The sequence below is a fragment of the Tachypleus tridentatus genome, chromosome 10, assembly GCF_004210375.1.
Source record: "Tachypleus tridentatus isolate NWPU-2018 chromosome 10, ASM421037v1, whole genome shotgun sequence".
Lineage (NCBI taxonomy): Eukaryota > Metazoa > Arthropoda > Merostomata > Xiphosura > Limulidae > Tachypleus > Tachypleus tridentatus.
In genome coordinates, this window is record NC_134834.1 from 143,564,279 (window position 1) to 143,577,343 (window position 13,065).

The 13,065-nt window shown below is 35.1% G+C and overlaps 1 protein-coding gene across 15 annotated transcripts in view; it reads left to right on the top strand.

Moving 5' to 3' along the window:
• The window catches only part of LOC143230509 (rap1 GTPase-activating protein 1-like), a 148,921-nt gene that overhangs the window by 73,098 nt on the left and 62,758 nt on the right, over positions 1-13,065 (top strand). For 11 of the 15 annotated variants that reach the window (XR_013016474.1, XR_013016471.1, XR_013016470.1 and 8 more), the window contains one exon: positions 8,437-8,509. Coding sequence is in view for 10 of the 15 variants with exons in the window: in XM_076464189.1 (XP_076320304.1) it covers positions 8,437-8,509 (73 nt within the window). In the remaining 5 variants the exon portion in view is untranslated. Of the gene's footprint in view, positions 1-1,403; positions 1,714-7,378; positions 8,294-8,436; positions 8,510-13,065 lie in introns of those variants that run through there. The other 4 variants (XR_013016472.1, XM_076464187.1, XM_076464193.1 and 1 more) reach the window with 3 other exon arrangements.

Here is a 13,065-nt window from a genome sequence, read left to right on the forward strand (position 1 = left end):
TTTCAGTAACATAAATTTTTCTCAAACTTGGTACGGAACTATATAGACACCCCTGCACTTTATCTTCAAATCTAGACTTGTTCGAGAATAAGTAATTTTAAGTGGTGTTTGGATATTGATAAAGAACCTTGAAATAATTGTTCTTCTCCGGATATCTTACACAACCTTTGGTGACAAAAATCGTAAATATTTGTACAATTATGAAAAGGCAAAAAGAAAGACATTTTTAGCCGCGGCATAGTGGCTCATAGAATGGCTTTGAGTTTTCAAGTACAAACTTTTAGCTAATAGTTCGTCACCTCTTGAATGATTTGAAATCTAATAACAATTTTAAAATCAGGAGGTCAAACCGTTTCAATTAATGTATTTGACCACGCTCAAGGTCTTGTAGATTGTATAATTCTAATCTTGCGTAAAATAATTTCAATTTGATAGTAGGCTAGCAGAGACCCTGGTAATTAATAAATTCAAATAGGGTATACGCGCACTCCACGCTTTGTATTCCTGGCGCACAAAAATGTAACTAATAAAAAGTGGGGAAGGGTCTTATAGATAAACTTATTCTAATCCTATCTAAATAAATTTCAAATGTCGCGACTGTTGAGGATTTTCTTTTGTGTAGGAGAAATAACCAAGTAACATCTGTGTATGATAAAATACTTAGCACCACCTATTGTTCTAGTATTATGGGTTTATAGTGTAGTAAACAAATTCTGTGTTTCTTTCTCAAATAAAGGTAGACTGAAGGACACGTTAAAGTTTCGAAACTTGTTCCGTGAAATGTTAACTTTGTCTAATAATACTTTACACAGTTTTTCTGTGTATCTATTTTAATCAGACGTATACTTAAGGTGTTCTGTCGTCTTTTTCATTCAGTTGAACTGGACATTTGAGGTTCTTTTAAAAATTATTTTTTCCTCTGGTTGTAATTTCTGTTCGCTGCTCAAGTTTTAATCATGTGGGTACCATTAATAAAATTAAATGTTTTTCGATTAAAAATCACAAGAAGATTATTTTTACCGTCTATGTAATTTTAGGAAGCACGTAATCCATGTGATTTTGTTTTGCATCTAAAGTCGCTTTGTTTTACGTTTTTTAATTGATATTTCGCGGCAACAGTTTCGTTTTCCATCCAGTGTGGACCTGGTTCGCGAGTCCATTCTTCTTCCGCTTCTATAAGTGCCTTTTGTTTTGTTTTTATACTTTGTATAAAAAGACCGAAATGTACAGGAACACAAAAATGAAATAATTTCTAAAGATATAATGTATGTCTTTCAGTTATAGGGTGTGATAGATTTAGTGCCTCTGTCTCATATTTCTCAGATATTTACATTAACCTGAACTGTAACCTTATATATCACGTATACATATCTGTGTGTGTTTTCGAACAAGTGTGTAGGTGGTTTATGCTGACGTCAGGAAAGACAACGTTGTGAGAGGCACGACACACGAGCTTTAACTCCGACCGCAAGAGGCTATATCATCATAATGTTTATGAGAGTGTATATGTTTTGTAATTTGTGATCGTACGGCTGTTACGAGTCCCACGGAAGGACCTGTCGCACATGTTGTATAGAGTAAACAGTTCGTGAGAGCAGCGAACACAGTCAATATACTGGATTCACGGCCTAAGAGTTTCTAAATCGCTTCACCGATGGCGGGTATGAAGACGGGGACAGCTTTCACGGCGTATGTTGACTTGTGTCGCAGCAGGTATTACATGCATTTCGCTATTCAAGTGTTTAATTACAGATTGTCTTATGTTTTTCACACACCCGCTGTAATTAGATTCTCATCCGTATTTGTGTTACACACAAACGCAAAAAAAAGTGAGACAATACTTGAATAGATGGCTTCTTTTTTACATTTCTTATGATTAAATATCCATTAGTTATTAGGAAACAAGATAATTATCAGATGTAAAAATTGTATGTTATCCGTATATGTGTCCTCGTCTATGTTCCCAGTGTCTTGAAGGACAAATCAGTATTGATCGATGAACGCGATGAAACATTATGCTATCAAATTGGATGGCTTACCAGATGTATAACGTAACGTAGGTAGAGGGCTTCTTCCCTCCTGTTCTGAAAACCTCTGCAAGATATATATTTTTTATCTTCCAAGAAATGTTTTAAGTGATGCCTTTTTATTGTTCATACACTTTCCGTATGTGCCTGTTTGGTACGTATTGGTTGTAATGTATATTTATGGAAAAACAAATTTCAGTTTCTTTTTTTAGCAGTGACGTAGCAGCTCATAGAACAGTCCTGAATTTTTCAAGAAGCTTTTAGCTCGTAGCTCTGTCATCTCTTGACCTAGTTGACATCTAATTACAGTTTTGGCCTCAGAATGTGAAACCATTTCGACTGTTGTATTTGACTAAGCCCAGTGTCTGATGGATTAATGTACTCTAATCCTGCCTAATAGAATTTCAAGTGCCGCGGTTGTTGAGGATTCCCTCTTGTTTTTTTTATTATAATTTATTCGAAACGCATTAATTCTGTGTATACAAAGCTACTTTTTACATTATTAATTTGTTTTCGAAAGATTTACAGTTTATCTAGGCTTAAAAAATGAACATTCTACAGAATCTCATGTCCGTTATACATAACCTACTTCTCAGTAGCTTGTTACTGGCATTCCTTCTTTAAAATTTCTGCTTATTGTACCACCAGTTGAATTACTTCCTTGGTACTTAACGACTTGTTGTGGCTTCAGCTCAGTTACTTCCTTGGTATTTAACGACTTGTTGTGCCTCTAGCTCAGTTACTTCCTTGGTATTTAACGACTTGTGCCTCCAGCTCAGTTACTTCCTTGGTATTTAACGACTTGTTGTGCCTCTAGCTCAGTTACTTCCTTGGTATTTAACGACTTGTTGTGTCTCCAGCTCAGTTACTTCCTTGGCATTTAACGACTTGTGCCTCCAGCTCAGTTACTTCCGTGGTATTTAACGACGTGTTGTGCCACCAGTTGAATTACCTTCTTGGTATTTAACGACTTCTTGTGCCACCAGCTGAATTACTTTCTTGGTATTTAACGACTTGTTGCGCCACCAGTTGAATTACCTTCTTGGTATTTAACGACTTCTTGTGCCACCAGTTGAATTACTTCCTTGGTATTTAACGACTTGGTTTGCCACCAGTTGAATTACTTCCTTAATATTTTAATGATTGTTTGAAATCAGAATTTCGTTTGGCAAACCTTATACGAATAAAAACAAAATAGTTAAAAAGTCGCTATTTCGAAAGATATTTGTTTCATTGATTTATTAATATACAAGTTTTGAGAAAACGACGTGCCATAAGAAAATCCCAAGAAGAAATCCGTTTCTAGTAATTGTTTTAATTTCAGATTCTGCCTGCTATACCTTACCCTACCGTGAGAGCACCAGAAACTAATGTCTAACAATTTATGAGAAACCTGAAGCATTAAATAAATGGATCATTTTATCTCTGCCAATGAAGATAGGAAACTATATTCTCAGTTCCCACTAGTTTAATTTTCTGACACTTGTGGTCTGGGTAAACGTTGTTAAAAGAACGTTCTAGTATAATTATCTGAGAGAATGTGATCCAACGAGTTTATTTCGGGCGTTTCTTCTGTTGAACTGTTGTATAAAACTTTGACACGATACGACTTCAGTCATTTATAAGGCATCATTTTGTAAGCATAAAACATGGTTATTCTGCCTTGTGTGATTAGTAAGACAGAAAACAATGAACAAAACGTATTGTTTTAACCGAAATTCCACCATTAATAATTTTACTGCTATCAACGTGAATCTGTTGTATAAGTAGGACGTAGTTAAGTTCGCCGTATTCAATATTAGTATGATATTTTGCCTCCTTTTGAATTGTATCCCATTAAATATCCTTTTTTATTCTGCCCTTCGCTTGAAAACCCCTGAAAGCTCATGAGTCGTTTGATGTATACAAGTTTAAGTCAGTTCAAAGACACACTCGTGAGCACCCACAGCCTATATTACAGTGGACGGGTGAGGTGACAAAAAATATCAAAGCTATATTTAGGGAAACGCGAAATTAATAATTCAAGAGAGCAAGTGTCCCTTACGAACGCCCACAAGAGCACAACTGAAATTATCATACACCTTCTGCCAAATATGCGACACATGTTTGGTGTTCTCACGACTGATATTTTGTCAACTTTACACATCCTTAAGACATAATATTCAAATAAACCTCGCACTTAAAAGTTAATAATTCCTCGGGGATATCGTTTACCCACAAACCAACGCGAGCGAGCGGGCCAGAGCCCCCGTGAAATGTCGTTGCCCCTTTAATCTAATGATGTCCATTAATCTAATCATAGATGTAAACCCCTTTGTGTTTCATTGGCACCCACCCCAGAATAAAAAAAGCTATAGACAGGACTAGGGAATAGGAACGTTCGCTTCTTCTTATCTCATGATAATGATCGACATGCAGACAGATATTTTCAAACCAGGGCAGATAATTTGTGGACGGATATCCTGCTTATGATATGGCGATGGTCCGTATACATATACAGCCTGACTACATATCAGTCCGACTGATGTAATTACTGTTCAGAACATGTACGGGATTTACTTTGAAAGATATTACTGAAAATATTCTAAGTAATCCCACTTTCTGTAGTTTACGTAGTTCTAAGTTCATAATATTTTAGTCCCGGCATGGCCAGGTAATTAAGGCACTCGACTCGTAATCCGAGTATAGCGAATTCGAATCCCTGTTGCACCAAACATGTTCTTCCTTTCGACTATGGGGGCGTTATAATTGTACGGTCAATTCCACTATTCTTTGATAAAAGAGTAACCCAAAAGTTGGCTGTGGGTGACAATGACTAGCTGCCTTCTCTCTAGTCTTACATTGCTAAATTAGGGAAGGCCAGCGCAGATAGTCCTCGTGTAGCTTTGCACGAAATTCAAAACAAAACAGAAATCATAATATTTTGTTTTAGTAAAGTTATATCACTGCACTGAAACCCCCACACTTAAGTAAAAGTGTATCTCAGGACAGCTGGTAAAAGTATTAATGCCCATACCAGCCTTCCTGAGATACGTTGAAACCCCCATAGTTACTTGTGGTGTTTAAAACTATTTAGTAAATTTTATTCAGTGGTGAGAAAATAGTTGATTGAACTTATTTTATAGATTTGTAATGGTTCTGATAGAATATACTGCAAATATGTTTTAAATGTGCGGGTAGCCACAGTTCTAAAGCTTTAATTCGTGATTGACAGCACTAAAAGTTATTTTCTCTAGGCAGATGGTGGGTGTATATGTTAGTGGTAAACTTTCGAAATATGACCGGTATCTTTGTACGAGTTCGCTTCATAGACATACTATTATAGCGAATAAAAGATATATTCTGTTACTTCCTGCTGTATGAACCAAGGAAATGGAGCATTTGACTCTCACCTCTAACCTCTAAATCTGTAACGTGCGAGTGTATACACAGGCCTGCCTAGTGAAACACGAACTAACATGTCATATCCTGCTAAGTCTCAAAGTAACCAATGCAAAAGAAAACAAAAAAACGGGTACCTCTTACAACACGAACAATGTTTGTGTTTTAAGTATGCGAGTTGTAATGTTTACTTGCCTCTATGAATACACATGATGGGCAAGTTTACTGTTTATAATCTTCCAAACAACTTGCTGACAGGAAGACAATTTATCATGCAGAGAGAATTTGTATGCATGTGTTGTTGTTTTTTTAAAACCCACAAAATGTATAAGATCTTTGTTGACATAGCGATGAAATGGTGTCAAGTATCTCAAGCTTTTGAAAAAGGTGATTTTGTTTCGTTCTTTAGGAAAGTGTAAGGTTGACTTTGGATGTCCTCATGATGTCGCAGGTTGATGGTTTTCTATCAACTGTTCTTTACAAAATTATGGGATCCCGTTTTTAATTCTTCAGGCGGAGGCATGAAACCTCTCGTTGGCTAGTTAATGGTAGTTAAAAATAGTTTCATTTTAAAGATTAAACTATAACACAGTGATTCACTTTATTCCGACAGCTGGGAGTTTTTTTTTATTTTTTTTTACACCACGACGAATAATGAGACTGAGCGTCACGATATAAAGATCCACTGATGTAAGAACGATGTTCGGCGAAGGAGTTTCAAACACCTAACTATCAGATTGTGAGTTGAGCGCTTTAACTATCAGGAGTCAACCATTTAAGTTACCTCTAAGACATTATACGAAATTTCTGACAGAAATTATAGCATTCACACACACTCTATGAAAATTATAAGTATCCAGTCTTTATATCAAACAAAAATAACTGCGAACACATAGTACAACATAGTACAATTCCATATGCTGTAGACAAATACCCAATAAGACTGGCCATTCCTTTTTTTCCCCTTGATGTTATGAGTGTTATACTTAAATTACAAATTATAAAATTTACCCACAGATCAGATTAAGAATAATGTTAAACATTTCTCTTCACGGCTCAGAACCAGTTCAAATCTGAGTTTATTTTCTGTGTTTCCGGATCATGTATAGATACACACGAGTGCTGTGATGCGACTTGCACTGACAAAACGTTATTTTGATTATATTAACAAACTGCCAACGTACAGATAAATCGAGTACAACTAGGAAACAGTTTTTCGTAACCTCCACAATTCGTGGAAAGATTCAACCACCCCATGCTGATTAAAATCTTCAAATTTATCTTACTTGGATAATAAAACAGTTACAGTCTGTAGTAAATGAACTCCTAGCTCCATACAATAATAACCTTCGTTAGAGTCACGTTTGTTCAAAATAAGTTGTATAATTTTGCTAAAAAAACATTGTAACGTACCTATTCTATTCTTTTTAATTTATTTCATTCTCTTACTTTGTATTTTAATTTCCTTTTATAAAATATTGGAAGTTTTCAAATTTGGAAATCTATCTCCTATTTTACATCCTTCAATACAGCTTCCCGAAGAAGAAATGTGTATAATACTAAGTCTTAAATGTCTGTTACTGTCGTAATCATTATTCATCATTGTGCAGCTTATAAGAAGCTTTATTTTAGAACATAAACACATTTACATTTAATTAATTTTATACATAATCGCAGAAAGCCACAGCTGAAAAAATGAATTTTAAATCGCGTAACAAAAATTACAGTCTTATTTATATAAAATTAGGAAAGCTGTTTTGAAAAAAAACAACTACACACTAGTTCGTCTTACCTTCGTGGAAGTGTTCAGGAAACATAGTTCTAAAGTAACATCTATGAAAATCACTTACATTTTTTTCTTCTTTACAAAGAAAACGCTGTGATTGGATAGTCGAAACACCAATGAGAGTAAAATATCATTTGAGAAGCTTCTTCCCTGAGATTTCAAGCTGAACTCTTTGGTATAACTTGCGCTTACATTCCTCCGCATTGAGGGTTTCTTCTTCTGATATAAGTGATTACAAAGGAAACGCTTAAACTTTGTATTTGCTCTTTATGTGATACGTGGGCGAAAGATCAATGCAGTGAACCACCACTTGTCTTGTGTGTGCGAATTTATAGATGATGTTTTTGGCTTGAGTGGATGAAATTTAAGTCTTTCGTTTAATTTAGGCTCGTGTTCTATCTTCATTAGCGCTTTGGTGAATTGGATGACTTTTTTTTTTTTCGTTTTGAGCAAAAGCGTATGTCTTATCAAAGGTTCATTTTCTTTCTCTGAAATATTTCCGGCAGTAATTCTTAATACATGCTTTGACTAATCAGTAAAGCATGGCCAAGTACAGAAGTCTTAATACATAGAGTAAATACATACATATATATTATACACACACACACGAACGTGCTAGATACTGAGAATAGCTAAGTTCAATCTGGATAGCCGAACAACAGAAAAGGAAGAGAATGTGCTTTTTGTAACGTTCATGGCTGAAAGTGTAAATGGTTTTCAAGTGAGCATCCACGTTGTTTATTCCAACATTATGGTGAAAAGACTAAGTTTATTAATATAATAATAACAGTCAAACTTTGTCACGTGTTGTGAAAGTTACCTTTTAGTCTTTGCTTATTAAGGGAAACCATCGTGCGTGTTTTTGTTGTTGTTTTAATTTTACACGTTCTAACACGAAAGACATTTTCCAGCACTGAGCGGTAGTAATTAGCTTGACAATAACAACACGAACTACGTTATGAGGAGATTGTGTGTGTATGTGTGTTTCGGACAGGCTTCAATTACCTGCGACTCGTTTATAATATAAATGTGACTATGTATCGAAAGTCATTTGTGATTAAAATTCGAAACTTCTACGATTATTTTCTTCAGGGCTGTGGTAAATAAAATAGGATAGTCTTTAAACTGCTTTATTCTTTCGTGTGGAGATTTTAATGTTTAACAAAGTTATTACTAAACAGTAGAAGGTTAAACTGTAGTTGATATATTTTTACAAAAGTTACAGTTTTATTACCTTTTCAGAGAGGGTGTCATGGATCATCAGTGGCAAGGATCCGAGTCTGACCAGAACTGTGATACATTATGGAACAGTGAGGTGAGTGTAGATTGGAAATCATACTGTGGATTGTAGGGTACGAAGCTCGAGACGTAATTACACTAAATATAATTTTGTATTTACTGCTTTGGGCAAGCCGTAAAAGTGGCAGTCGGCTCCAACATCTGGTTCAAACAAATTCCTGGGCCCAGTATGGCCAGGTGGTTAGGACGCTTGACTTCCAATCTGAGGGCGACGGGTTCGAATTCCCGTCCCTCCAAATATGCTCGCCCTTTCAATCATGAGGGCGTTATAACGTGACGGTCAATCCTACTATTCGTTGGTAAAAGAGTAGCCCAAGAGTTGGCAGTAGGTAGTGATGACTAGCCGCCTTCCCACTAGTCTTTCACTGCTAAATTAGAGATGGCTAACGCAGATAGCTCTCATATAGCTTTACGTGAAATATGAAACAATTCAAACAAATTCACGATTCTCTGGCTGGCTTTCATAGTTAAGGACAGTTATACCTGCAGTCGTAGGCTAGTGAATAGCTTTAGTCTCGATTGGTCACAGTTCCAGTCCTGTTACAGGGGGAAAAAAAAAACGCTTCTCACTTTGAGGTAAGGGCTAGAGACTATCAAATTCGGTTGGATAAGGTTTTGCTGTTACAGTCCAAATTATAGTTACGGCTGGATCAAAAACGATTTATCCTGAAACCTGTAGTGATTTCCATCTGGCCTTCTAGGCCACGTGTACATAAGGTGATATTCAACTTAAAAATTCAACAATTCGGTTACATCATCGTGAGAAGTCATTTTTCTACAGTATTTTAAAGTACTTTTAAAGTTACTGTTTTAGTATTTAATCGAATATTGATTTAACTAGCGTGAAGGGGGCAATTATGCGCAAGCTTAACACGTTGAACCTGCTTTTACAATCTTTAATCTGTTAAATTACATTAAAGTTATCATAGGGTTGTGATAGGCTGTATTTAAGGATGGCCAAGGTACTCAGTAAGCATAACACGAATATAAAAAAATTCAACAATAACAGAATTTTACTTCACAAGATAGTTGCCGCTCATTTTCACTTGTTTTAGTAACTACCAAACCTAAATACAAGGCAAGCGATCATCGCTGAAGTAACAAACCAGAAAGTATCCAACTCGCCAAATCATTCATCTTTCCTCTGCTTGTTTCAGTCGAGATAACTATAACTACATTATCACTAACGTCAGTTTAAACCCAAATTCGATGTTATTACTTAGTGTTAATAATGTGTAATAATTTTTAGAAATAGTAATTATAGTGAAGATGATGTTGTTATTACCATTGAAGTTGGCTTTTTTACAGAGATTTGGTGTTCCTTTAGAAAGCTTAACTACAGGGTGAAATAGGACTTACCACACGCTAATAGGTGAACATAAAATGACTGTAACATTTAACTTTGTGCTAAAACAAACAAATGAACGATTGATAAGTAGATTCGGAAAATTTAGTTACATATGTCTTCCCTTGTTTCATCGTATCAGCCATTTTGTCGTTAGGTCTGCGAAATTTCGTGTTCGTCAGAAATATACACTTAGGAGAATTCGTTAGTGTATTAAGTGTTAAAAGATAGGCGAAATCGCGAACACCCACTACTCCCCACGCACGCGTTAATATATAAACAGAGATCTACAACTTTCTTGGAAAGTGGAATAATACACAGTGTGGCATCGCGTTTCGCGCCTCATTTATTCTGGGAAACTTCGTTATAAGACAGGAATCGGTTTGTTAGTCATTTAAGAGACTGAAATGTATACTTTAATGGGATAATTAACCTTGTAGCGTCAATGATTATACAGTTTTATTTGTTATAAAACAAGAATCCGTTCGTATAAGAGCTTGAAAATGTATATTTTAAAGAGATGATTAACTTTCTAACATATATTATCCATTTCTGTAAGCTATACCAGAATTTTGTGTTTGACAATTGTTCAGTTTTTAGAACTTAGTTCTGTTCAAAAACCACTTCTTTTTTCATAGTAATCGTTGTTAACTAGATAATATAATACTTTAAAATACTTTCCCTAATTAACGCTCCAGGGGTGATGCAAACTGCGAAGGTGGGCGCTAATTATAGTATTTGTATAGTTCCGGATTCTGTTTTTCCTTATGCATTTTGATTATTACAATGCTAACAAGTATATGTAATTGTATTTGTTTTGTTTTGTTTTTTTGTTTCGTTTTCTTCAAATCAGTATTAGGATAATAAAAATGGATTACACGTTGGATTATTATTGCTGTCACACAAGGTTATAAATTTAATAGAGATTCAACAAAACTTAAAATATTTTTAGAATTCAACTTTTTATTTGATTGAAAGGATGTATGACCCACGAGTGTCTTTGTTTTTGTTAACATTTAAATTTAACCATAAATACTGTAACCGTTATTGGAAGAAAACGACTTTAACAAAAAACAAATTTAAAAAAGGCTTAGACCTTTGTGCTCTCTCCAACATGTAGTGCGTATCTGTTTTTGAGATGTGTATTATCGCATACATTAATTTAAGTAATGTGTATTTAAGTATTTTCTAAGACAATTATAGTGCTTTTTTACCCGTTGGCCTAACCCTAACTGTGTAATATTGCAATTCGATTTTGCATATGGAATAAGTTAGAGATCAGGGAATAATTTTAAAGTAGTTTATTATTGTGTTACGAAGTTCGTGATCAAAACTGGTGACATAGAATATCTTAAAACTAGTTCCAATACACTGTTATCAACTCTTATATTCAAGAAGAATATCTATGACGTAATGTGAGCTGTTTGTTTATCTCAAGATGTACATTTAAGGCAACCCTAATTGCCTTTAATCCTTCGAGATTTAGTTTGACTTTCTAGACCTTGTCTTCTAGATCAAATCGAGAGTTTAGTATGGGCATAACATGAAAACTTCAGAAAGTATGTAAATTAAATAGGCTAATAATCTCTTAACAGAATTCCCATCAATATTCGAAATGTTCCTTAAGTCTCTGACTGCACATTGCTTTATTACATACACTATGAAATGAAAACTGAGCAAAGGTAATTCGCTCGAATCTTGTTCCTTACATAGTTTGTTTCAAAATGACTCATTGTTTAAATCATAATAGAAATACTGAATGATATTTAGTAAAATATATAAAGGGAAAATAAAATACTAAGAACATGCTCGCTCTGTCAGCTATGGGGGCGTTTTAATGTTCGGTTAATCCCACTATTCGTTGGTACAAAAAGTAGCCCACGAGCTGGCTGATGAGTGATATAAACTAGCTACCTTCCCTTTAGTTTATCACTACTAAATTAGGAACGGCGAGCGCAGAAAAACCTCATGTAGCTTTGCGTGAAAGTTAAAACAAACAAAAAGATAAAGTCGTAAATACACCTGACCCTCCTAGGTTCTCAGCGACCTAAAACCAATGTGAGATGCATAAAAATGCACGTTCTTCTCCTAGTTCCCCAACGTGGGAAAACTATATACCTTCTGGGGAGGAGGGTATACAAATGCTCCAGTTTTTTACGTATGGCTTAGCTCTATCCCTGCCCAATTCATCACGTGATCCACAAGACGTAAAGATAAAACGTCTGAGTATCATATGTGATACACAACTATAAAAATTTGAGATGCAGCTAATGCTCGTGAACGTGTAAATAGGAACTGGTTGTTTTTAGTTCAATGTATGAGATTAGAATGTAGCGTTATATAAGCATCACATGTGTGACGCTCAAAGCGCACGTGAATGATTATAGGTTAAGTCGCTTTAACTCGAGAGAAAATGTAAACCTGGGATTTTTAGTTGCTAAAACTCTCCACTCCACTCTCTTTCAATAATAGTAGAAGAGTAAGTATTCAGATGAGTGTAGGTGCCCCGCTGATACAGCGATAAGTCTTCGGATTTACAACGCTAAAATCAGGAGTTCAATTCCATTAGGTGGACTCAGCAGATAGCCCAATGCGGCTTTGCTATAAGAAAACACACACAGATAAGTGTATCCATGCAGACCATTAAATGACCTAAAACACTGGAAAGGATTAATTAAACCACATATGAGATATGGATACTCATCACTTTCTCGGAGTTTTGTCCTAGTAATTAATTTGAAAGTGTTGTGTAAATTTTCCCATAAGATCTTCTAAGACTTATCTTAATAAAGTTAACTGAAAATGTTTAACTATTTATAATATTACTTTTAATTATATTCGGCCTATCGTAATCACCGCGTAGCACATAGACAACACGGAACCATTTGGTCGTTCACTACTCCTGAGATACCTACTATGTATCAATTACAAAGAAAGGACCATGCACTGACTCGTGAGATACCACGCTATATATCAATTAGAAAGAAAGGTTCAAGCACTGACTCCTGAAATACCACACTATATAGCAACAATAGTCCAGATAAAAAAAAAAACTTAGTGAAGATTTTAGTAAAACAAGATCTGCCTTAAGTTAATTTATATTTATCATCTTTTTCGATATCCTATTTCACTAACTGATATTGCAAAGTTTCACTTATGATACTTTAAATTTAGTTCGCACTACAAAAATAAAGACCGATTAGTTCATATTTTTTACTCTATTGGCC